Here is a 26,381-nt window from a genome sequence, read left to right on the forward strand (position 1 = left end):
TACAAGTGGAATGTCTCATTGTACTTGGGGGCCCAGTTGTTGCTTTTGGACTTGGTTGTGAACTTCCTCTTCTTGTCGCTTTGATGTGGGCCAACCATGGTCACTTCCACAAAAGGCCGGAACATACCCGCTGTTTGCCACTTGAGGTCATTGGCAGCCACCACTGCCCAAACAAGGGAAACCTGTGAGGGATCCCACCCAACATTCCCAGCTCTTGAGCCCCAGATGATATTCCTCTTTGAGGGCCACTGGGATGAGCAGCCCGTAGCTTGGATTGATGAGTGAGGCCACTGAACAAGTCAGACCTGTAGGTCTACACCACTCACCTTTCACTGTGACCTTGTGCTCCCCGGTACCAGGGTGTGTAAACAGGTCCACCTGAATGGAGACTTCTCCCACAGGATCCTCCACACCGGACCCTGAGGAACAGATAAATAGATGACCTCCCCTCCCCAGTGGAGAACCCCGGGACTTGAGGACAAATTATTCCCGTCAAAACTGAAGGGTTAAGAGGCCACTATCCTACACCCTAAAGCAGGAAGCAATCACCCGCGGTAGCTATGGAGAAGTAGGGAACGGCAGAAGGGATAAAGAATGAGGCTGTGTATTATAAACACAAGTTAAGCGCACAGCATCATAGGTGAATCTTCAAAAATGCTCTAGGAATCTCTTCGGATCCCCGGGATCTTCTAAGCTGAAGCAGTTCTATTGAAACTGCTATGGAAGGGCAGTGCTGTCACTCTCTATCTGTGTCTCTTAAGGGAACAATGTGAGTTCCTCCGGGGCAAAAGCAGCACCCTTTTGCCTATTTCCAGGACTCTTGGAGGCCCCCGCTTGGGAGGCTGCCCTGCTTGGAGACTTCATCCTGCTCAAACCTGAGCCCCTCCACAGAACAACACCCCAGTCCCGACCTCTGAAAAGAGCCGACTGCAGGCTCCCCTCAGCAGAAGCCCCACCTGATTTTGAGAAAACATTACTACCTTGCACCCCAAATGAAAGTCCTTTCTTGTCCTCAGGTGGAAGGTGGGGGGAATTCTGGGGCCAGGACAGGGATCCACAACCGAACCCCTTCCTGGGTCATAGGAGTACATCACTGTGACTTGGGATACAGCTACCAAACCTTGATACCTGATTCCCCCCCAACCCTCTCCCCACCTCCAGCACAAGCAGCTCATTCTAGTTCACAAGGGTCAATGTCAACCCATATTAGAGTCACATGTGCATGGTGTATAACATACCCTTTTCCGGCCGAATGTCCTCATTAGCAGTAAACCTAATACCTTTCCCATCATGCACTGAATGAGGACAGGCAAGTCAAGAGGTAGTAGCAGCAGCAGGACAGAGAAAGAAGAATTAGTTAGAGGTTTACGGAGTTAACAGCCTTTCAAAGCATCCCTACACGTATTCTGAGGGAGCTCAGAGGTGGGACAGGGTGCAGAAAGAAGCCAAAGGGATGGGGGCAGCGCCTCAAGTTCCACAAGAGACTTCACTGCAGTGAAGATAACAAATAAATCACTGGCAACAGCAGCAGAAAGCAGAGAAGGTGTTTAAGATCAGCAGGCAAAACAGAGGCTATCGGCTCTTATCTCCTGGGCCTTCAACGATAATGCAACAGGCAGTACACATGCACACGCATGCACACACGCCCCAGATTCTGCCTGTATTTATCACCTCTGCCCTTATCTCCTATGTGCCCTTTTCAGCATCTCCTTGAATTTTATCTAGTATAAAGCTTAATGCATCTCAACAGACTTTCTGGATTAACGCAGTTCTCCCCTGATGTGACAAGCCTTTACATGAACTCAGTCCCCGTGAACAAGGTGCACAGCTGCTCCTTTTGCTGTCTTTTCTGCCCACACTGAACTGGAAATAAGCACAGATCAGAGCAACGGGGCAGCACTGAAAGTCTCCTCCATGCTCTCACCTCCTGTCCTCTCCTGTCCAACTGCTTAGGTCCTTCTGCCCTGCAGGTCAGTTCCACCCTAGATCCACAGTTCAGTAAGGCCTAAGCCTCCCTCTCCCTCCACCAGTTTCACTCCCCAGGCTGCCCTTGAACAAGCAATAACAAACATGCCCAAAGATGTTCCAGGGTCAGGTCAGAGTCTCAGTCTGAGCCACATCTAGGCAGTTATTACTTTATTTGGGACAGACCTGGTAGAGACAAGGAGGGGTTCCAAGGACAGCAAGTCACTGGGAGAAAAACAGCTGCCTGGTCGCCCTAGAGTGTGGCCTCAGCTCTGCAGGGCCCCGTGACCCCCACCCTACCTTCAGCTGCTCCCATGTTTTCTCCTTGTGCACTTCAGAGTCTATAAAGTCTTGCTTTCTCTCCCCAGGGAAGCTAGGAGCCTTCCTAAGTGCTCCAGTCATCTACTCTCAAAGCTTTCCCACAGAATGTTCCTCCTTCTCCCCCTTACCAGAAAAGTTATACTCCCTGAGTTCAGTGGCCAGGTGTTGTCTGCCAGAAGAAACCTCAGGCACGTTTCCCAGGCCGTAGAGATTCCCATGCCTGGTACGGGTAGGGGGTCAGTTCTGGGGTCCCCTCAAAGAATCCTGAGATCTGAGTATGAGGGGTCTCGGAAGAAGTAACTAGATCCTCCCCAAGGACTAGGAGATACTGACTCCATAGAGACAAATGTGTGGCTGACAGGTGGTGAACCCAAAGCCCCTAGGCCTTACCCTGTGCAATCTGTGAGCGCACGAAGGTCTTGATGAGAGTGTCTGTGGTCTGTGTGTACAGAGATAGGGCGTAGCGGAGGGACTGCAAATCTGGGCTCTTCTCCAGGAATGCCTTTTTCAGCCCATTGCCTCCTGCATGGAAGTATTGCTGCAAGATAAAAGCACATCTGCTACTGCTTCACCCCCTTAAGAGAGGCAGCTCCCCAACACTGTCCTCAGGGAAGTGGGGAGAGGACTGTGAGAACAAGAGGCCATCGGTAAACAGTAAGGTCAGGAACACCCACAGAACCAGCCACAGTCTCTCGGGGGCAGAGTATTATGTGAGTATTTGGCAGCAGCAGTGGGGGAGGGCCACACTCCTGGAGGTGCTGTTTGAAGGCTGGGTCTATCCCGACAGGCGCAGACACGGGATGGAAGCTTCTGAGGCAGGGAGAACAGCCACAAGTGCTCTGAACCTTATAGAACTTGATATCCATGACCTCCTAGTTACGGGTTTCCCTTATCACAGCCTTAACAAATCCTGAACACCCGAGTGCAGGGACTCTGTATCCTTGCCAGTACACAGTGCCTCTCCTCTGGATATAGAGTGGTCAGAGCCTAAGGGACACCTGGTCTGGCAGGGCCAAGTGGGTGGTGCTAAGACAGTCTGGAAAAGGGGGAGGTCTTCACCTTGATGGTGTCCAGGGCGAGGTCAAGGACAGCGCATTGCTTTGGCGTGAGACTCCGTGTTTCCTCTCGTACCATGTGGTCCTGGAACCCCACAGAAAGCAGCAGCATCAGAATGGCTCAGGCAATCATGGGAGTCTTGACTCCACCGTCTAGCTCATAATCGCATACTCCTCTCCTTCCTCTCCTCTTCAATCTCCAAAGCCCGGGTGGCCTTCCTCTCGGGCAGCCTCCCACTCGGGCCTCAGACGGACTGCGGCTGTCAGAAGAGTCCCACAGGCCACGTACCTTGAGTTTGGAAAGCTGGCTCAGCTCTTTGGCAGCAGTGAAGATCAGCTGGGTGCCCTGGCGGAGAGGTGAGCAGTCAAACGCAGAGGACTCCAGGCTCCATCCAGAGGAGGGGGATAGGGAAAGGGAGACAGGGAGGAGAGGGAGATGGAGGGGTGGGGTGGTGTTCTTACCGTGTGGTCGGTGAGGGGGGGCAGGACAATCATCCTTTCCATTGTGTTCATCACTACCCGCCAGAGCTCCTTCAGGACACGTTTCAGAACCGTCTTCTCACACACGGTGGCAAAGAGTGTGAGGCTGTGGGCCCAGGTAACAGGTGAGGCTGAGTTGAGAGTCGGAGAGGCCCCTCTGTCTGACGGCCTCTGTTTCGCCTGTTCCCACAGGACAGCCCCAAGCGCTATACTTACTTGCCATCCAAGAAGTCCATGAGAGGCCGGAGTGCACCATCTGCATCCTGAGCCGCGGAGGCCCTGGCATTGGGGGATGAATTTCCCGTGCCCCGAACCTGGCCCAGGATGTCCGCCATTTGTCGAATACACTCATCAATCCGCACCTGGAAACTACACGTGTGCCCATAGTGCAGCACGGCCCTCCCCAAACACACACTGGCCCTGCAGCAGCATCAGCTGTTTGTTCTCATTGCTACATGCTCATGGTGAGGCTCCAGCAGGGACAGTCCACAGAGGGCAGAGGGCAGATCCATGCACCTGCAGCTAAAAGGTGGGTGTACAGCAGGGGCTCTGGGATTGGCTGGGACCACACCTGGCTCTGAGCACTGTGTGTTTTGGGGCCACTGACCTGTTTCCAAACACCATGCTGAGTTCATCCAGAACCGTGTTCAGTTTCACCTGTAGCTCCTTCAGACTGTCTGCAGCTTCAGGGTCCAGCTGTATCCACAGGAGGTGGGTCTGGCAAGGCTGCTTCTCTTAACCTTTTCTCTCCTCCCCAGCCCCTAATGTTCCCGCCTAGGGCTTGGCCCCACTGTGTGTGTCAGGTCAAGCCACCCATGCCCCATACCCCAGCTACATTCCTGGCCTACACCTAGTCAAGAGCGGGTGGAATTCTGAGGACAAGAGCTCAGGAATAAAAGAAGTGTACAGTGAGTGACCCGGAGCCCCAAGGCTTACCTCCTTGCCTCCCATGGCCTCAAACATCTTCTCCAGCTGGACCCTCAGCTGCTGCATGTTGTTCATCAGAATGCAGGGCTGTAAGGACAGGCGGAGTCACTGAGTCTTGGCCCCTTTCAGCTCAGCGCCTGTCAGCCTCAGGTCTCTCTCTCACACTAATCCAGAAGCCACAGAGACTTCCCAAATCACACAGGCCACCCCCTAAACTCCAAGCGCTGGAGCCAATTCAGACAATTCTCCTTGAATGAAATCTATAAACAAATGTTGTAAAGCTGGGTGGTGGGCACTCAGACATTCATGGTGTTATCTTAAACTGTTCATTAAAAGCAAAGAAACACAAAATGACTTTGCAAAGGTAGAACTTAGTACAGGAGAAAGTACCAAATGGAGGCTCAGAGGAACCTTTATTCAGTTATTATTTTGTGACAGATTTTAAGCAACGCCCTGGTAGGAACAGGAAGCCAGGAGCACCACGCTGACCCGTGGCTCTGAGAACAGCTTCAAAAGCAACAAAGATCAGAAATGTCCCCACTGCACTTCTCCAAGGGCCCCAGGACCGGAACCTACCAGTTTCTCCTTTGTGCAGTAGGCTGGGAAGTCCTTGGATAAGATGTCTGCATACTGCATCAGCACCTTCCCGATGGTCTGGGGAAGAGGAGAGAAGGAGAGGAGAGGAACCCTCAGCTCTTCCACAGGAATCCTGCCTGAGGTGGCATTTCTCATCTCAGAGCAGTCACAGCAGGGGGACCATCACAGCAAGGATGGAGCCCCCTCTCAACACAGACCACTGAGACAGAGCCGTCAGTCTACCCCAGACACAAGTGAGGGAGGACAGGGAATTGCTGGGCTTTACCTTAAGACCACTGCAGAGCAGGGTGAAACTCAGGCCTGTGACTTGGCTGTGAGTGTGGTGGTGTTAAAAGGGAGGGAATAAGGACGATCATGGTCACCTTAGCAAATCTCCTCATGTAGTGGGCAAGGATGCTGGGGTCTGGGCATTCCAGCTTCCGGATGATCTCAAAGCTCTGGTTGAGCTGGGTGAAGACGTCCACCACAGAGCAGGAGAAGAGTGCATGCTCCGATGTCTGCTGGAACTGAGCAAGGCCACACAGAGCGTCACCATCCACAGTGGCCACCTTTTCTGAAGCTTGCAGGGTTCTAAAGGGCTCCACCCACCATGGATGGCTCAGTGGCTCCCAACAGCCCTCCTGGCTTGCTTCCATGCAGCCCACGCTCCCAACTTACCCCATCCTTCTTGTCTCGTTCCAGGGCCCCACGCAGGAATTCCAGGGACACATCTTCATTCTCATCCAGCCACTGCAGCACAAACTGCTCAAACCACCTGCAGCCACAGCAGGAGAATTGGGGGTTGGGGCTAGTGACTGGCATATGCCATGTGTTCCATCAGACTAGGATTTTCTGGAGGGCAGAGCGTGGGCTGACAGGCAGTCTCAAGACTGGCTTGCTGAGCTGAGGGTACTAGCCACCCACCCAGGAGGCCCTTTTCCTTTCCCTCTGTGGTGCCCACGGGATGACTCACGCTGGGTACTCAGGCACCTGCCCTTGGAGGGCAGGCAGATCCCGCACGTATTCATTGTGCAGCCACTTCACCTTGAAGTGCAGGTTCATGTAGTCAGCACTCTTACACAGCCGGTCTTTTTCATGCTCTAGTGGCGGGAAGGGAGGCTGGGTCAGGTCTCAGCAATAAGGCCACGGTTCCCGAGCCTCCCTATAGCAGCAGATCTGGTCAGGTGGCTCTATCTGATGTCTCAGAACAAGGATGACTTCCGGCCTTTTTCCCACAGTCACCTTCCCATCAGCGTTCTGCTTCACAGTTCTCCAGAAGGCTGGCCCAATCCTCCTCTGGAGAGACTGGGCCAGCATCCCTGGCAAAGCCTATAGTCTCCAGCTCTACCTTTTGGAAGCGCAAAGTGAGGTCACTGGCTTCTCGTAAAGAAGAGGGCAAAGTGCTGTGGGAGCCACTGCTGACGAGTGGGGAGACTGCCCAGGACTGGGAAGGGATGATGGCTTTTCCAGGGTCTTTTAAATCCTAGTCGCTGGGCCATTCTCTCAGACAGGCTTAAATGCAGAGATAAGCAGTTGTTCATGGCATGAATGGGTCAATGAAAACTACACAGGGGTAGGAAAGACCAAAGAGGGCCCAAGACAACAAAGATCAGTTGGACAGCCAGCTAGAGGATGATCTTAAGGTAAACTAAAGGGCTCCAGCATAGAGAGGACACCATGGAAAAAGGAGCTCTCAGGGAGAGTGCAAATAAAGAGTCAGTTTGGAAACTATGGAAACACCAAGGGATGAACAGCCTCAGGTCATCATGCAGAAAGCAGGATGTTTGTTATGGGTGTGAAAGATGATCCAGCTCGATATCCAGAGGCTTCTGGGAAATCCAGGACAAAGATCACGCTGAACTGGCTCCAGCTGGAGCACTAGCTGTACTCTGGTTCTCTTCCTCCACCCCTCTTTAAAGCTGAAGCATTAGTTTAAATCAAACTCAATTTTGTACCGACATATAACATAAGGGTAAACACAAGCAAATGAGGGAGAGCTCTAAGCAACTGAGAAGGGAAGGCTCGTGCCCCTAGGGATTCTACTGCTCCACTCTGGGTTGCCATGGGTGATGTTCCTCCAAGAAAAGGCTGAACATCCCGTCTGGGACTGCGGCCCTTGCGAATTAGCACAGCAAATGTTCAAAGGAGGAAATGAAAACCTGGGGTTCAGCTTCAAAAGGCTTGGGGTCCCAGGAATTTCATCTCCTGGCACTGCAAGCAGCAACATCCCAACTTGAAATTGCATTTGCAGTCTCTTCTATAAAGCAGTGAGCAAGAGAAGAGGGAAAAGGTGTATGTCTAGAGGCAAAGGGACAACCAGAAGTTCTTACCACCCAGAAAGAGGACTTTTCGAATACGAATGACAGTGGTTGCTTGTGATAGAGCAGAGACACCAATGAGCAACAGAGAGAGGGAAAACGTGAGGAACATCAGACACCCTCGCCTCCACGCTATCCTCTGCTGTCCTTGATCTGGTCCAGCAAGCTAAAACGTAAAAATAACCCCCTGGGAGTGTAGGTGGAGGAGGGTGGGGGTGGGAGAAGCCCCATCACTGTACAGTTCCCTAACTCTTGCTTCTAAGGGCTTCAAATTACTGTATTTACATAGGATTCTCACTTTCTCTGTCAACCCATTATCTAGCCCCAAACTCTGACTTCTGTATCAACTTCTATGGTGTAAAAACTAACACATGAATGCTGAAACATTGGTTACACTTCAAACTACTCTAGCAAATTCCATGTGGAGTCCTGCTTCAGAACACTGCTTGTTGGTGGTGCAGCCATCAGGGCACTGATCTGCTGGGGGAGAATCATCCACCCACAGTCTCCTACTCCTGACTTCCTCCCTCCACTCATCTCCATCCTTGGAGGGTTTTTTCAAATTCACGATTTTAACTATCTGGTTTGCTGGTATCTCCCCCAAATCTCTCCTTGGTGCTGATAACATCTGGATAGGTTTTGATGGAACATTTTACTTTGGCCTGGGTTTAACTCTAGTCCCTACCTCTTACATCTTAACATCTCCAGCTAAAGTTGAACACGGTACACTAACTTATCTTACCTTCCTCTCCAGTGCTGAATATCACCCTAAATTCTCCCTTCTTCCTCTTTATTCAGATCCAGTTAAGTCAAAAACCTCTCAATTTCACCTCCAAAACGTCTCTGCAATCCACCAGCTTCCTGCTAGCCACACTATTACCTACCTGCATCTCCTTACCACCATCTCTGATCTGAATTAGGGCAGCAGCCTCTAGACTGGCCATTTCCTTTTTGTTCCATTCTCCCCATAGCACAGCCAGACTGAGTGGTCAGTCTACTGGACAATTCTGATCGAGTCAGTCCCGTGCTTGACACGTCAGTGGTTCCCAACTGCCTCAGGATAGAGTCCAAAAGCCTACGGCTTATAACACCATCAGGTTCCGGTCCTGTCCTCTCTCTCCTCTCTCACTTATCTCTTTCCATACCCCCTGAAGTCCTAGCCACACTGCTGTTTCCACTTCTCCAGCATGCCAGCTCTCTCTAGATCCCAAGTCTTACATAAACTGTGTCCTCTGCATGGAATGTTCTATGTCTCCTATCCTGTCACTATCACCCTCCCTCTCCACCAAATTAGCCCTATCATTCTTCAGGTTTCAGCGTGTATATCACCTCCTCCAGGAAGCCTTCCCAGGGCCTCTGAGTCCAGGTTACATGGTTCTCCTGTGTGCTCTCAGCATGCTGTGCTTACTCCTGTTGCGACACTTACAACTTTTCACTGTAACTGCCAGCGAACATGCCTGTTCTCTAGACTGGTCTGTGAGCTTCTCAAGGACTGGCGCTCTGCCTTAGTCATCTCAGTAGGGCTTCAACTATCACAGTTTCTAGCACTTAGAAAATACTCAGGAAACACTTGGCAAATGAAGTAGGGAACTTACTGCAAAGAGGCAAGAGGGAACAGTATGTTCCATCTTTTAATGTGTTTGTCAAAACTTATCACACTGGGAGTGGGCACTTGGCACAGCAGTTAATACGTCACTTGGGATGCCACATTGGAATGCCAGGTTCTTATCCTGGCTCCTTCCCTTCTGATCCAGCTTCCTGTTAATGTGTACTCTTGAGAGGTTGTAGATGATGGCTTCAGTATTTGGGTCTCTGCCACCCATGTGGGAGAACTAGGTTGGGTTTCAGGCTCCTGGCTTCTGCCTGGCCCAGTTTTGACCGTTGTAGCATATGGAGAGAGTGAATCGGGGATGGAAGATCTCTGTCTCCCTCTCCGTCTCTGCCTTTCAAATAAAATGAGTACTTGGGTCACCTTTTGCTGCCTTTCCAGGCACAGTAGCAGCACGCTGGAGCAGAGGCAGAGCAGCCAGAACTCTAACCGGTGCTCTGAGTCATTTTTCACAGGTATTCATCTTCCCTCCCAAACGCTTCGGGACCTATTCACTGAGCGCTGCCTGGGTAGATGGACAGGTGATCTCCTAACAGGCTTGACAGGCTAAGGTATGGGCTACAGCCCCAAGGTTGACCCAGGATGGGCAGGAGAAGGCCACTGCTCTGAGCCCGAATGACAGAATGTACATTACAGCCCACGGCTGTCTCAAAATGAACATACACCTCTAAGGTTTCTTTAAATCAAGATTCACTGATTGTAAGCTTCACACACTGAAGAGTATGAGGGTTACCCATTTCTTCTGCCACTCCACCCAAATAACAGATCCAGACACTGCTTTGTCCTTGCCCCACACAGCTCCTCCTTTCGGACCCTCTTTCTCAGACTGAGAAGACTGGCTAACTTACAGGATCAGACAGGAAAGGTACAATGAACAAGGGAAGGTCTGGCACATGAAAGGAGGGGTCTCCTAGCAGCCAAGGTGGGAAATGAAGAGTGAGCTGAAGCAACATGATGAGTACTGCATCTGTGGCCCTGCTGTACAGCAGGAGTGAGGGGAGAAGTATCTTTCTGGCTTCGTCACACTAATCCAGAGCAACCTGCAAGGAAAGCCAGGCTAGAAAGTCCCTGGCATGAGAAAATAACTTTATGTATCTAAGATTCTCTGATTCTTTAAAATTGTAGAGATAACATTTCACAAGACCATTCTCCAGGAGGTGGGCCACCTGAGGACACCCACCATGGGAAGAGTTGATCTCTGGGCTGGGAGAATCTTGAACAGGCATTGGCTCTAAAGCTGGAAGGAGGAGCCAACATCCACACAACCATGTCCATGATTTCCTTTGGCTATAACTTTGTCCACTCAAGGCCTCCTGTGGGCTACCTCCTACCAGACCTAGAATCTCTTCAGTGTCTCACTACACCATTCACCTAGAACTTGTTGTCTGGGAAAGGAAAGGGACAACAAAGAAGGTGCTGGGACTAGGAGTCCCCTGACTCGGGGAGACCCTTACCCTCCAGTGCATATTTCATGTCCTGGGCAAAAAGATGCCACATCACTTCCGCACTGACTTTTCCCACATTCAATTCCTGAGGAAACCTGGATGGTGGAAGAAACCACAGTCACAGAATGATAAAACAGCCATTTGATTTGCTTCTTCCCAGGGCTAAGGTGCCCAGTGTTTGGAAAACCATATTGAAGAGAGAAGTCTAAGGAACAAGACGAGGCTCAATCTGGAGAAAAGGGGCCCAGGGGACAGTGGTAGGATAAGTGGGGAGGGAGGACTCCCTTAGGCAAGGGTAGGGGGAGCCCAGGGGAGAGGAAGCCCACAAGTCAGGGAATTGAGGCCCAAAGGAAAAGGGTTGAAGCTGGAAAGTAGGCCCAGGCTACATAAGCTGGTTGAGAAAGGGCAGGGGTGTGGTCTACAACAAAGCCTACTTTTGTAGACAGGCACATACACACAAGGTCTTTGGATCCCCTGGGACTCCCAGGGCAGCCATAGTCCCCAAAGTCTCTCACTCCAGGGAGGCTGGCTCAGTCTGGGCAAGGCCCCCATTATGTTTCCACATCTGTCTCCAGAAACAGTTACCCAGACAGATACAAGGGACAGAAGGACAGACGGACGGACAGGAGGAAGAGGTGGCACTGCAAACATACAGAGATAGGAAAGAAAGAGACTGTTAGATGGATAGGCCAATCACAAACAAGACAGGGCCAAGTAGGGTGATACTCACTGGTTCAGAACAGGCGTGTAGGAATTCTTATCTTCCTCTATGATTGACACGATGAGTGTGATTAGTTTGGGCCAGAAATCCAGGTTCTGAATGCTGGGTCCTTGTTCCTCTGGAGGTAGCTCCTGATTCTGGTTCCAGAGGAGACAGAGGAAGAGAGGAAAAGTTACAGTCGAATGAGGTTATGTACCAAATCTTCCTCTTCCTTTTTTCCCTTCCTCTAGAACTAAGTACCCTTCCTCTCCCAGAACCTGTCTTCTACAAGAATGCCCCTGTTCTGTGAGAGGGGTGGCTATCAGGAGATTCTAGGACACAAAAAAACCCATGCCAGCCCCAGGACACTGCTCTGACAAGCTTGGTCAGTCCAGGAGACATACTGGTGTCTATCACCCTTCTTTCTCAGCTCAGTAAATAGGTCTAGTGCTATGTGAGCCCCAAGGCGGTGCTCTTCTAGTGGTGCCCCTCCTTTGACAGCCACCACCTGCCACCAACGACCACCACCACACATACATCTCAGCTCGGAGAAGCTGCTTCAGATTCTGCAGGAGTTTCTGAGCAGACTTCCCAAGCAGTTGAGCCCACCAGGAGGAAGAAATGCATTTAGGGAGCTATCTGCCTAACTGGATAAGACAAGGCCTTGCTTGGGCAGAGGCAAAGGAACAAGTGGTAGAGCTCAGGAAAAGAGAATTCACTCTACATTCAGACCCCAGACAGGACAGGGAAGGGTCACCACAGACGGGCTGGAAGGGACACTGTCTCCTATGGGATAACAGCAAAGGTGGAGAAGTCCAGAAGCACAGGAAGAAGACTTCTCTTGAGATGTCATATGTCATTGCCAAGTCCCCACAATCCTTAATAAGCCTGCAGAGTTACTGGAAACCAGTCCCAAATCTACATCCTGTTGATTTTACCTCCTTAGTATTCTTTTATTTTTCTCTCCCATTCTTCCATTTTTCTCTGTCACTATCCTGCCTCAGGCTCTTCTCATTCAAAGATCCTCCACCTGGCCTTTGATCTTCAATCTAATCCCTCCTCTGCACAGCCATTAGAGACCTTTCTTTCTTTCTTTCTTTCTTTTTTAAGATTTATTTAGTTATTTGAAAGGCAGAGTTACAGAGAGGCAAAGGCAGAAAAAGAGAGAGGTCTTCCATCCACTGATTCACTCCCCGAATGACTGCAACAGCTGGAGCTGTGCTGATCCGAAGCCAGGAGCCAAGAACTTCTTCCAGGCCTCCCAGGTAGGTGCTTGGGCCATCTTGTACTTCTTTCCCAAGCCATAGCAGAGAGCTGGATCAGAAGTGGAGCAGCCAGGACTCAGACCGGCACCCATATGGAATGCCAGTGCTGCAGATTGGGGCTTTAACCCACTGTGCCACAACATAGGCCCACAGAGACCTTTCTTTAAAGAAAATCTCACGGCCGACGCCACAGCTCACTAGGCTAATCCTCCGCCTAGCGGCACCGGCACACCAGGTTCTAGTCCTGGTCAGGGCACCGGGTTCTGTCCCAGTTGCTCCTCTTCCAGTCCAGCTCTCTGCTGTGGCCCAGGAAGGCAGTGGAGGATGGTCCAAGTGCTTGGGCCCTGCACCCGCATGGGAAACCAGGAGGAAAACACCTGGCTCTTGGCATCGGATCGGCCATAGTTGCACCGGCCATAGTTGGGGTGGGGGGAAGGGTGAACCAACAGAAGGAAGACCTTTTTAAAAAAAAAAAGAAATAAAGAAAAAAAGGAAATCTCACAATGTTACTTCTCCACTTAAAGCCCTCCAACAGCCTTCGGTAAAGTTCCTTATCTCGGCACAAAGGTCCTACAGAACGTCTACAACGCAGGCCTTATAGCTTCTGTTTTGCTGCAGCCATCACCACGGCACTGCCACCACTTGTTTAGTGGTTATTATGTGCCAGGCCCTCTGCTAAAATCTTTACATTTAGTATCGCATTTAATCCTCATAACAACTCCACTGAGTTGAAATCCTCATCACCTTCACTAAACAGATGAAGAGACTGAAGAACAGCCAGGTTGTAAGATTTGTCCAAGGTCATGTAGGCATAAACAGTGGAATCAAGATTTGATCCCAGATAGCTGAATTCCAAAGCCTGCTGCTATCATCACCCTAATTAAATTGCTTATAGTTCCTTAGATTAACATACCCATACACAACTCTGTCAATAAACATTCTATTTCTTCTACAGGGTCTTTTCTTTACCTCCAGCCCCTTTCTTTATCTAATTCAAAATTCAGGTTGAACTCTACCTCTCCTGTTTCCCCTGACATCCTAAAGTGATTAGATACCCTGCCTGTGGGCTCCCAGAGGACCCTCCATGGACCCCTGCTATAGATGTATCAGACAGCCACAACCACAATAAATAACAAAAAAACACTACATATGGTAATTTGCTCCCACTTCCAGCAAACAATGAGTTCCCTAAAGGCAGAGATCAACTCTACATCTCTAATGCTCCATTTGTTAAATGAAAATGGATGAATGAACCAATGACTGGAGGTCAGTACCTGGGAATTTCAAAAGATGTCAAAGTGCATTCCTGAGTAAATATTGAATAATGAGAACATGAGATTGTGAGACAGTAATAGATGATAGCAAAATACAAATACAAAGGCTAAAGAAAGTCCCTGAATGGTTTACAAGCTCTCAAAGTTTAGTTCATTCTCATGCTGGGGAATAGAAATCAAATATTCAAACAGATATTTGCATAGCTAAAAGACCAAAGCTGAGAACAGGATCATCTCACAATCAGACAGAGCCATACACAGTTACAGAAGAGCCCAGAATACAAATCTAGCAAGCAAAACAAAGGCCCTAGGAGCCATTGGGAGGTTTCATTTACCTTAAAAGGAAGAAGCCTTCGATGGCACAAAAAGTACTTGTGGGAATGAGAGAAGGCAGCACAAACAAGATCTCAGTAATTAAGGCACCCCTAGGAAGCATTACAAATTAGATACTGTCACCCAAGGATAAACATGTGAGAGACTGAGGTTGTTTGTGTATCTCTTGCTGTCCCAATCCTACTGCCTCTCAAGAGTTTATCTCAAATGCTCTGTTCTAGAGCGCTTTTCCAGTACCTGGTCAAGAGTGACTCCTTCCCCCTCGAAATCTCTTCAATCTTATCCCTTTTCCAAGGCTCTCTTAACAGGCAGCTTTGACTGAAGTTGTACGAGGGAATTTCAGCAAGTTTGTGGAAAATGGAATTAAAAGCTTATTTGGGGCTGGCGCCGTGGCTCAACAGGCTAATCCTCCGCCTTGCGGCGCCAGCACACCGGGTTCTAGTCCCAGTCAGGGCGCCAGATCCTGTCCCGGTTGCCCCTCTTCCAGGCCAGCTCTCTGCTGTGGCCCGGGAGTGCAGTGGAGGATGGCCCAGGTCCTTGGGCCCTGCACCCCATGGGAAACCAGGATAAGCACCTGGCTCCTGCCTTTGGATCAGTGCAATGCGCCGGCCGCAGCGGCCATTGGAGGGTGAACCAACGGCAAAGGAAGACCTTTCTCTCTCTCCGTCTCTCTCTCTCTCTCACTGTCCACTCTGCCTGTCAAAAAATAACTAAATAAAAAAAAAAGCAAGCTCATGTGGGTGAAAAAGACTTTTGAAATCCATCAACAGCTTTCCACAACATACATTTCTTTCTTTTTTTTTTTTTTGTAAAGGAAAGGGTTTATTGGGGAAAATCCAGCAGACTGGAGGGAAGGGGCTAAGAGGGGAAAAAAAGAGAGGAGAGTGTAAGCGATAGAGAGAGAGGAGAGGAGCTAGCGAGGAGAGGAGAGAGAGCAGAGAGAAGAGAGACGAGAAGGGAAGAGGAGAGAGCAGAGCGCAGTGAAGAGAGAGCAAGAGGAGAGGAACCGAGAGAGAGGAGAGAGCAGAGAGAAAGGAGAAGAACCATAACATACATTTCTATGAACTTTTTGAATGACCTTTATATGTTCACAAAACTACAAACTGAGGAGGGAGCGCTGTGCTTTTCTTAGTTCTAGTCTAGAACACTCAATACATATTTGTTGGACTGAAGGAAAGTACTTTGCAAAATTTATGGTCAGTAAGGCAGTGCTAAGGCAGAAATTATATTTGAGAAACTAGACCCAGAAGAAAGCCCTGGCTCTGAAATGAGGGATGAGTAGTGATGGTAAAACGTATGCTATTAGATGGGGCCGGCGCTGTGGTGCAGCGGGTAAGGCTGCCACCTGTAGTGCCAACATCCCATATGGGTGCCAGTTCGAGTCCAGGCTGCTCCACTTCTGATCCAGCTCCTTGCTATGGCCTGGGAAAGCAGGAGAAGATAGCCCAAATCCTTGGGCCCCTACACCCGTATGGGAGACCCAGAAGAAGCTCCTGGCTCCTGGCTTTGGATCAGCACAGCTCTGGCCATTGCGGCCAATTGAGGAGTGAACCAGCAGATAGAAGACCCCTCTCTCTCTTTCTGACTCTCCGTCTCACTCTGTGTAATTCTGACTTTCAAATAAATAAATAAATAAATAAATCTTTTTTAAAAAGTATGTTATTAGAAGGATCTGGAAAAGTGTGTTAACCTACCAGGTACTGGTTGGGATGCCAGTCTAAAACAGGTAAAGTAGCTCGATCTCACAGGATAGTCAGCATTCATAGTTCCCTGATAAATATATCTAAGACCATGCATTACAGGGAGAAGGGATCAGTGGGAAGAGTTAAATGTCGAAGCCAGTGGCTCATAGAGACAGCTACAGATTTCAGAGAAAGGCAGTCCAGAAGTCATAGGGGTCAAATGACATTAACCTTGGAAGAGAAAAAAAAACTGAGATAGGCTGAGAATTCACCTATCAACCCTGAACTGTGCTCAAATTAGCTTCACTTTCTTCAGCACTAAAATAAAACATGGTCGCCACTTCTGTTCAGCTCTGATATGCCACATCTTGCCCAAGGGTTCCTCTCTACCCACATATGACTAGTGGTCTACACAGTCCATGCCACAACTCACCCATAAGCACATCAAGGACTTTGTCCTGAGCTCCTTTCTACCCCTTGACTGCAGCAAAGGAAAGCTGAGGCTCCACAGAGCCTCCGATGGCTGGCCTACCTGATGCTGAGCCTCTTACCAGCTGGTACTGGTGGCTGTACAGGTCGTGGCAGTTGTTGAAGATATACTCGTATGTGGAGTTCAAGCAGGCCTTCACACAATCCCTTACCACCTGGCTGGCTCTTGGAGGGCTCTGTAGCTCTTGTACCTGCCAATTATAGAAGAAATATGGGCCCAGGGTCCTGCTCATCTGGGTGGGATAGCCTCTTAGCTCTCTGGGAAACCTATTCTAGATCTCCCAGGAGTCCCTGGATCTTGGCCTGTGATGAGATTAACAGGATCACAGATGAGGAGATCCTCTAGCCCATCCTCACTGATCCGTGTTCTATGTACTTTTTCTCAAAAAACTCAGGGAACAGGTGAGCTGAAATATAAACTTAGAGGTGATGAATCCTGTAGCACCAGACTCTGCTCAATGATTCTTATTCTCAAGTTCCTGTGGTCAAGTCCCCAGTCCATCCTTTACCTTCATTCTGAAGAAAGTAATGCTGGTCAGCAAGTCCACTGTGGATTTCAAGTCCTGAAGTCGCTCGGGGCTCCCAGCCGGGAAATTGTTCTATTGTCAATCAAATGTGAGAAAGGAACACAGGAATATGAAAACCTTCCCTGCCCAAAGCAATGAAATCAAAGCTTCCCTGATACTCACTGGAGTTTCTGCTAGCCACGTTCCCTCCTTCTCTACTGACACAGACAGACCCTTGACTAAAAGCGTTACTATTCTGCAGCTCAGAAAGCAACATATCCTCTCCCAAACCCTGTGTCTCAAGCAACGTGTAAGCGTTTGTACAAACGAACACACAGACACACAAACTTTTCTTGGATAAAGATGCTTACACCCAAACAGTGCATACTCAAAGATTAAACATCTATCTGTATATCCTGGAATAGAAGTGGAGCCATATTACAGACAAACTGAAGTCCAAGAACCATGCTTTCCATGCAGTAGTGCCTAGCTCTTCCTCTGTTCTGCACATGGCAGAGCTCTGAGCAGAACCGCTTGTGGAAGTTCCGTAGGACTGTCCAATGCACCTAACTCCACTCTCTGTGGCATGAGTTTTAGCAGGAAACTGCCATGGAGAGCTGAAGGGAGATGCTGAGCCACACTCCACTTTCAGGCTCAGTGTTTTAAAGCTGCCAATGGCTACTTATATGCCAAACATAAGATATACAGTCAACTCTCCACTATTTGTGCAAATGGAGAGCCTTGGAGGTGTAGTTAAGTAAAATCTTACTTCCTTTTGACTTTGAGGATGTTTTTATACTTACTTTTTAATGTGCGTCTATTGCCTGTTCTAGAAATTCACAACATTTTCAGCAAGTAGTAAAGGCATTCTACACAGACCTGACTTAGGAGGAACTGAGAAGCTGCCCTTTTCCTTGTCTTGCCTCATCCCAGGTGCCCCTCCCACACCTACTCCATTGATTTCCTCCTTTCAAATTAGGACTGAGCATAATCTCTGATACAAATGACTAGTCTCTTCCTCCACCCAGAGTCTCATACTTCCCTGGAAAATGAGATTATGGAAAAATGCAAAAAGGAAATGCAATTATGTATCTAATTTTAAAAAGGGCACTTCTGGAAGAGATGATTCTGAGGAAATTCCTAATGAGAATGTCATCCAAGTTGGGTAGAACGGTGAGTGGGATGGAATGCCAACTGTCTATAAAATGCAGCCATACTGGCTACGTACACACTGCGTGCTCCTCAGAGCTGGGAGAATCACAGGCACCAGTGGCATGAGCAACTCAGCTGACTGTGATGGTACAGACCAATTTTCCCTGTCTTTGATCTTTATAGCTATCACTCACCTGTATCTCGGTAGACTGAATCTGATATCATCTATTATCCCAAACCACAGACACGTCTTCACTTACCCTGTATGTGGAGAGGTCAATCCTCAGTGAGTTGTGTAGCTGGTCCAGAAGTTTCACAAATCTCTCTTTCTGAGGGGGGAGAAATAAAAAATGGAGAAGAGAGAGAGAGAGAAAACTCGTTTCTGAGCTCCCTGGAGTACAACAGAAACAGAATCACCTCTGAGAGAGCAGAAAGGGTAGGGAGGAGGCATCATCCTACCCCATCCCTGTCCATGAAGAGAACCATGTAAAGGAAAAATGGGACAGATGGTCCCTGTTCCCTCTCTTAGCACCTCTGTCTCACAGCAGGAAATCTCACACTAACCAGGGGAAAGCCAGGTTCCTGAGAGGGGAAATAGCTCTTTCAACTCAAGATCCATGGGTCATGATCAGTGCATTTCCATCTCTTTGGGACTGTAACTCATCTTAAGGCAGATAAAAGGAACTCCAACACATTCTCCAATTTGTTCCTGCATCTGAGGCCTTTTGACTTATGTTGGTATAGCGCATGATAGTTAAATAACCACAATGAAAGGAAGAAACAGTGAGGTATTTGGAAGAAGATCAGGAAAGTATGAGGGGGGGTCTCTCTTTAAACCATGTCTTACATAAATTCCCTTAGCATATAATTTTTGAAATATATTTAATTACACTTTTCCACAGAAAAGTATAATTAAATGTGGAATCACATATCAGTAGGCTACTGGCATAACATTACCAGAACACATACACTGACTATATAATTAGATATAAGTCAATATATAATGGGATGAGACAATCTGACTAGTTTAATCAATTATATTAATTCAATTACAGAACTACTCTAATAGTAACAACAAAAGTACTAGAAAAGGGTACTAGAAAACAGACCAGAGGCTCAGTGGATTAAGAGAATATCAGTAATTTTATCCCTGGAAAGGTAATATTTGTGGTGGGTCAGAAATATTTAATCCAGTTTATACTAAATTTATATCATGAAATTCTTAGTAATAATGCCTCAATTCTCAGGTACTTAACACCAGAAAGAGCACACTCTGGATAGGGAAAACAGTTCAGACACTAGAAAAAGGACAGGTTCAAGAATGCCCTGGCATCCTCACTGAGACATGAATCCCATGTGAACTTACATAGAATACATCTGTCACAGAAAGACTGAATGATTTTAAGAAAGATCCATTCATGCACCTGCAGAACTGAAGAACATGGTGACTCTATTAAGTGTTGGTCCAGAGAGATTATGCCTGAACCCAGGTGGCATCTCCTCCTCTAAACTTTGCTTTATAACTTCTCTTGTTTATGTCATAATAGTCTATTGGTATGGTCTGTACACTTACAAGGAAAGAGGTAAAGGTTCATCTACCCACATGGCAACTATCTGAATTTCTGTCATATCAATCAACTCCATAGGACCAGTAAAAAAATATCAGACTTTTGATAACAAATGAGTACATATGTTTTTACATCCACTCACCCCAAAGTTGGAGGCTGCAAAGCGATCAGATGCAGAAACATTGGTAGAGGCAGTTGTGTGGGCATAGTAGGCATTGATGTTGGCTAGTAAGGTGCTCATCACTGCTGGCACACCAGGACACATGTACTTGGATGACAAACATGCAAAGTGCCTAAAAAACACAGCATCTTCAGCCTCAAAGACCCTTCAGGATTCGAAGCAAAAGCCAAATAGAAACTCAAAAAAAGTTTGTAGGGGTGGGCATTGGGGGTAGTGGGTTAAGCCACTATCTCACAGAGCCTAATTTGAGTCCTGGCTACTCTGCACTTCCAATCCAGCTTCCTGTTAATGTGCCTGGGATGATGGCCCAAGCATTTGGGTTCCTGTCACCCACGTGGGAGACCTGCTGAGTTCTGAGCTCCTGACTTTGGCCTGGTCTAGCCCAGCTCCAGCTATAGCAGAGTAAACCAGTGGATTGTCCAAAGACCTCTTTGTCTCTCCCTCTCTGTTAACCTGCTTAGACAAACATAAATCTTTAAGAAATGGAAAGTTTGCATACTAAATGAAGCATAACCAGGGCAATCCCCGTCCTCTGCTGATAATCTAGGACTGCTTCCCCTACACAGCTTTAGTGGCAGCCTCACCAACAGATAAGCCACACCACTTCTTGAAACCGTCAGAATTCCTGTTAGGAGAATCTTGGTCGACTCCCTACAGTGTGGTATCCTCTCTGACTCCTAGACCAGTCTAGGCAGCTTGTCTTGTCACACACATAGACATGAGCATACATGCCCTGTCTGCTCAGGTCCAAGATGTCTGGACAAGTTTGTCCATATATTCCTCCCTGTCCTTTTCCTATCCCTGAACTCTGGGATGCACAGATAAGTATCTTCCTCCTGAGTTACTGACAGACATACCCCCTTTCTACATATACCTTCTTTGTCCTAGAACATATAGACCCACACCCAGTTCAGAGAGGAAAGTAAGGAAACACTGTTGGGGCCGGTGCTATGGCGTAGCTGGTAAAGCTGCTGCCTGCAGTGCCGGCATCCCATATGGGTGCCAGTTTGAGTCCTGGCTGCTCTACTTCTGATCCAGCTCTCTGCTATGGCCTGGGAAATCAGTGAAGATGGCCTAAATCCTTGGGCCCCTGCACCCATGTGGGAGTCCTGGAAGAAGCTCCTGGCTCCTGGCTTCAGATTCACTGAGCTCTGGCCATTGCAGCCATCTTGGGAGTGAACCAGTGGATGGAAGACCTCTCTCTCTCTCTCTCTCTCTCTGCCTCTCCTTCTCTCTCTGTGTGTAACTAAGGACCTGTCCACCACATCAATGTGCCTTTGTTAGTCCCCCAAAGGTAAACGGCCCCTCCCCAGAGCCCCAGGAGAGCCTCACGTCATGGCCTGGTATATGGATTCGATGCCATAGCGCATGGCAAATTCATCCACAATTTCTTGGGCTGTCTCATCAAAGTACACTTTCCAGGCATCATCTCCTCGAGCCTCAGGGATCCGGACTCCTCCACTGCCCTGAATGTCTGTGAGGTAATGGAAAAGGTTCTGCAGGAGACAGTGCAGAGAAAGCAAAGGGTTAAATACACACAAAAAACAAACCCAAACCCTGGTGGTAAAGTCCAGGAGAATGCGAGCAGGGTTCTGGAGAAATTCTGTCCTTCAAGATACTGCTCAGCTCCTCCTATGGCCTCAGTAGGCTACTCTCTCATTTGTGAAAGACCCGAGTCTGGGCTCAGACCCCTGTTCTGTCCAGGGTAGCACAGTGAGCCAAACATGAAAAAATAATAGATCTTCAAGCAGCTAGCAATCCTACTTATGTCAAGGGCCCATGCCCTGGTTTCAAGCCTCCCACCTACCAAGGGCTGGCTCACCTCATGGAGACATGTATACTGCACGTGGTAGGGGGCTACCTTCTCCTCCCCCTTGATCTCCACACTGATTTGTAGTCGGATAGCCCCCGACACGGCTGACTTGTCTGTTCTCTTCTCTAGGAAGGAAAGAAAACTGAAGATTGACACCAATACAATTACAGATAGCAGAGACAGTCCATCCTAGCTTAACCCAAGGAAAAGGTGGCACTGACCCAACGGTTCACTCAACAGGGTACATTCACTTCAGCGACCACATATATTCCTGAATTGACTGGGTGGAGGAGAGGAGTGGCCAGGGGCAAAAGGTAATAGGATGAGTATGAAGATTAAAGGGGTTTGTGAAACCTGAAGAATGTTCAGCCTGAGTGAGTGCCAGCCACCGCCAGTTCTCTGGCGCCCATTCCTACCACTGGTCACTCCTGTAGGCAAGACAAGCTCTGTGTAGAGCTATGCTGCAGGGTTTGGCAGTGTTGCTAGATGGGAATTTCCCCAGATCCCTCTATATGCTCTCCCTTCCTAGCAACTCTCTCAGTCACTTCCTCACCCAGGTTGTACCACACGTCCATCTCGCCACTCAGTGTCCGAACTTCGATGATGGTCTGGCCAAGGAAATCATCGGACTCTCGCTTTAGTCGCTGCTTTACTCTGGACTTGATGTCATCATCTTCATCCCATACACGTACCTTAATGCGGTCAGAGGAGTTGTGGCACTCACTGCAAGAGAATTAGGCAGCTCTGTTTAGGAAGAGACCCAACAGGGCCCTCTCCTACGATTTCCAATCCCCTCCTAAGAGTTCCATCAACTACACTTGAGATCCTGGAAGAGGAGGAGGAGTCAGAGGACACTAAAGTGAGTCAGTCTTAGCAAATGGCTCCTCCATCCTCAGCCTGGGAAACTCTATATACCATTATCTAGTTCTTTGGCCTGAGACTAGGGAAAGCAGGAGGAAGAGTAATTAGGGTCAATTCTGACTTCCTATGCAGCTGGCTGTATCAGTAACATCAACAGGAACACAGCTAGACATGCCACAGAGCCCCAAGAAGCAAGTGGTAGCTGCCTCCTCAGCGTCTGAGGTATGAACTTAGCAAAACTGCTAGACATTCACGGTAGGTCCACCTAGCCACATCTGCTTACTTTCCTAACTTCCCATCACCTATCTGTGCTTGGTGAACTTCTCCCATCCCCTTGCCCTCCCTTTGGATTGCCACCTCCTCTATAGTATTTGCTTTGGAGAAGGGAGTTTTGCCCAGGCATCTCCTTCCTTCTCTCCTCTCCAAAAGTTGCTTTCTGGGCCCTGTTACCTCACCCTAAAGTTATACTCAGAATTTGCTGCTCCTTTTCCTGTGTTCTCATAATATCTGTGCACATTCCATTAAAACAGTATAGTGTAACTACCGTTCTACTGCAAAAGAATAAACGGTGAGATTCCTGAAGTCAAGGAATTATGTTATGTGTCTTGTACATAATAGAAAGTTTGTAAATTATACTAGAAGTAGGGAAAAATGGCAATATAAACAGTTCACTTGAAATTAATCAGAAGAAGGAATCATTCAGATTTTTCAAAGAAATAAATGCTTCCCTCAGTAACTGTTGCCCCAGGATTGCAAATTAATTTTACTATACCCCAATCCCTTTCTACATGAGTTCTCCAAAGAGCTGACAGAAGACCTGGAAACAGTCAGCCTGCTTAGCTGCTTCAGGCCCAAAGTCCTGGCCCTAGACTCAGGGAGAGTGGGAAACCATCTGCATTCTCCAGCTATTAGTCCATGTCCTAGGATAAGTTCATCATTTTTACTATCACATGAAATGGTCTAAGAAAGTGAGATAATGGGAAAAGAAGTGGGAGTGGAAACTGAGGCAGGAAAAAAGCTTCCCTTAAGGAAAATGGAAACTTGTGCAGATATCACATTCCCATCTCCACATCAGAATTGCCAAGCTGTACAAGCTGTAGGGGAAGGGCACTCTTCCTTCACTTCCTAAAGCACCTTTAACCCTTTCGAGGCAAGGTGGCAAGGCTGGGAGGGATAACTGGTTCTATCATTGATAAACTCTTCCCAGTGCTAGGGAAAGCAGTATGAGGTATTTTAGGGCCTTTAACACCTCTGTTAAGGTGGAACTTGGGTAAAGCACTCTGATATAATAGTTAGTGAGAAAAAAAACGAGAAAACAGAAACAAAAACAAAAAACAGCTGTTGCCCAAGTGAAGCATGTGAGAAATGGGATTTCTCCACTGCTCCTGCTCAACCTTAGGGCTCCCGCATAGAACAGCAGGATGTGATGCTGCTCCCCCAAAATACACAAAACTCCATGACTTACAAATGGAACTTCTCCTCCCAAACAGGATTCAAGTTTCCAAAAATGGTCTTGGTACGCTTCTTGGTTTTGCCAACTTGCACAGTCACATAAGGGTCACTAGATCCTGTTTTATCCTTGGCTTGTAGGCCCTGGGCACACACCACTGCAACCCAAGCACATACAGGAAGCTTCAGAGTACATGTCAGAGGAAGTCAGGAGCCCTCCATAACACTACTCATGTGCTGTCCGTCCTAGGGCAGCCTCTCTCTACTCTTCAATATCCACTTAGTCCCTGGTCTACAGTCTTTCCCTCAAAGTTTAGCCCAAAAACCCCACTTCCCCCAGTTGAGCCCTAACTTACTATTTACCCTTGTACTAGCCCTTAACATCTTTGATACATACACACTTTAGCACCACCTACCTGGTTTGTAAACCACTGGTTAACAATTCCCTGTCTCCTGTCTGCCCGCTTCCCTCAGTTCTACCTTTTATAATTACATATCAAACTTAATCAAATCTATACTGTCAGGCTGCTACCAGCTCCTTGCACTAGGGTTCCTATTATTTGCTGATATCAGTCTTGCCTCCCACAGCACCAGGGTCTAGTGAAGAGGAATAATGTGGCTCTCTCTCTTCCCCTTAGTCCTATCTTCTTTCTTAGAAGCATAAGGATGCTTCTTCCCTTGGTTCTTCCCACCGCCCAGGCCTTCCTATCCCTCAGACTTCAGCTTGCTTACCAGTGATGGTAATCTTGGCTGACCATTTGGAGGTGCCATCTAATACACTCTGCTTCACTGTTTTCATTTGCTGCACATGGGCAACTTTGCTCACTGAGAAGACATCTCGGATAACTTCAAAGATCTCTGGTTTGTTCCGCTCTCGGATCTTCATGCGGTCTTTCATGGCCATGATAATATTTTGGGTCCGGTCCTCAGCTCCATGTTTAGAGCTCTTTTCTGCAGCCCCTAAAGGACGATCAGAGGCAGAACAGAGAGTTAACCAACAAGCTACCTTCCAGACCACAGACTAGCTGAGAAATGGGGCCTGGAAAGGCTATGGGGCAGTGGGGGAAGTTTGGAGAGGCTGGAGCATCTCTTGAAAAAATTAATCACTGAGAGACATACTCTCCAGTCGGTGGTGTTTAAAATACAACTCAAAGAGTAGCAAAATCTTGATAATTGTTATGGAGGTTAATTATACTCTTCTACTTGGATACATGTTGAGATTTTTCATCAACTCTTCAACTCTACCATCAAAATATCACCAATAGGTGTCTCAGTTGTCAGGGAGGGGGAAGGGAGGTAGTGGCCACTGCAACACTACCAATTTCAATCAACTGCAAAGCATGATACAAACTCTAGAATTTGTCATGGCACATGATTTACTTCTGCCTATAGCTCCAATGGCTTTTATCTCAGAAAACAACATGATATTCAAAGAGAAAAGAATTGTCTTTGGTGTTAGAGAGACTTGGTTCAAATTCTGGCTCTGCTACTCCCAGTATGATAAACTACACTATGAGGAATTAACCGTGGCCAGCTCTTAGGGTTACAATATGCATGATTTCAGACAGCAAAGGTGAAGCATCCAGCCCAGTGCCTGGTACTTAGCAGATACTCAGTAGCTGGTCACTGTTGTGTTACAACTATCATTATTATCTTGGTATGACCAAAGGCCATCTTCCCCAGCCACGGCCTCAGCCACCTTATCTCAGGGGCTAGCAGGCTTTCCATGGATCACAGCAGAGCAGACGCCTCTGGCGGATTTCACCAACAAGGTTTCTTAGAGGAGCAGCTAGAGCCCCATATTTCCTTTAATGACTTTGCAGACTGAATCGCATCTGTTTCTCTAAAGGTTTAGGCCTTTGTACTAAAAACTGAAGAGAAAATAAAGGCCAATATCTGTATCCTAACCCTGGAAGCACTGGAAAGCACATTTTCAGACCACGCTCACAGAAGGGCATTTCATTCCACTCTGAGCGTCACAGAAGCCTTAGGCAGATGCTATTCTCTGATGAGAGAAAAAACTACGTAGGCTTCATCCTACTTTTGCCATTTAGCAAATCCCATGCAAGGTGTTACTTCCTTGGACTGGGACCTTTGAAAGACCCTGGAGAAGGGCTGAGATATCCTGGCCACACAGCAGCACTTTTTCAGAAGGTTTCCAGCAAGCAGCAATGCAGCTAGCCTGTTGCTAGCTCTCAGCAATTAAAGCAAGGGCCATCTGGCACACATGCTTGTCACCCCCTCGTGATGGGTTTGGGCAACGTCATCACTGACATTTGTCTTCAGACAATCTTCTCAGAGCCCATTTCTTCTTTTGACTCCATTCTACCTGTCTTTTCAGGGCCCCTGTAGCCATGCATTGGCACCAATCTAGGGCTCTTCACAGAAAATTTTAAGTGAACAACTCCTCAA

At 48.0% G+C, this 26,381-nt stretch overlaps 1 protein-coding gene across 5 annotated transcripts in view; it reads right to left on the reverse strand.

Annotated features, from left to right (window-relative positions):
- The window catches only part of UNC13B (unc-13 homolog B), a 224,691-nt gene that overhangs the window by 1,645 nt on the left and 196,665 nt on the right, over positions 1-26,381 (reverse strand). For 4 of the 5 annotated variants that reach the window (XM_062208010.1, XM_062208006.1, XM_062208009.1 and 1 more), the window contains 24 exons: positions 24,702-24,929; positions 23,986-24,127; positions 22,213-22,382; positions 21,669-21,784; positions 21,179-21,342; positions 19,808-19,958; positions 18,358-18,426; positions 16,949-17,038; positions 16,502-16,630; positions 11,427-11,554; positions 10,706-10,791; positions 6,298-6,424; positions 6,003-6,099; positions 5,708-5,851; positions 5,325-5,402; positions 4,758-4,835; positions 4,429-4,517; positions 4,038-4,190; positions 3,804-3,927; positions 3,631-3,687; positions 3,346-3,426; positions 2,677-2,824; positions 327-419; positions 4-163 (listed from right to left, as the gene is read on the reverse strand). In XM_062208010.1, the coding sequence (XP_062063994.1) occupies positions 4-163; positions 327-419; positions 2,677-2,824; positions 3,346-3,426; positions 3,631-3,687; positions 3,804-3,927; positions 4,038-4,190; positions 4,429-4,517; positions 4,758-4,835; positions 5,325-5,402; positions 5,708-5,851; positions 6,003-6,099; positions 6,298-6,424; positions 10,706-10,791; positions 11,427-11,554; positions 16,502-16,630; positions 16,949-17,038; positions 18,358-18,426; positions 19,808-19,958; positions 21,179-21,342; positions 21,669-21,784; positions 22,213-22,382; positions 23,986-24,127; positions 24,702-24,929 (2,902 nt within the window). Of the gene's footprint in view, positions 1-3; positions 164-326; positions 420-1,238; positions 1,296-2,676; positions 2,825-3,345; positions 3,427-3,630; positions 3,688-3,803; positions 3,928-4,037; positions 4,191-4,428; positions 4,518-4,757; positions 4,836-5,324; positions 5,403-5,707; positions 5,852-6,002; positions 6,100-6,297; positions 6,425-10,705; positions 10,792-11,426; positions 11,555-16,501; positions 16,631-16,948; positions 17,039-18,357; positions 18,427-19,807; positions 19,959-21,178; positions 21,343-21,668; positions 21,785-22,212; positions 22,383-23,985; positions 24,128-24,701; positions 24,930-26,381 lie in introns of all 5 variants that reach the window. The other variant, XM_062208008.1, reaches the window with a different exon arrangement.

Source organism: Lepus europaeus, chromosome 12 (genome assembly GCF_033115175.1).
Source record: "Lepus europaeus isolate LE1 chromosome 12, mLepTim1.pri, whole genome shotgun sequence".
In the NCBI taxonomy this organism is placed as follows: Eukaryota; Metazoa; Chordata; class Mammalia; order Lagomorpha; family Leporidae; genus Lepus; species Lepus europaeus.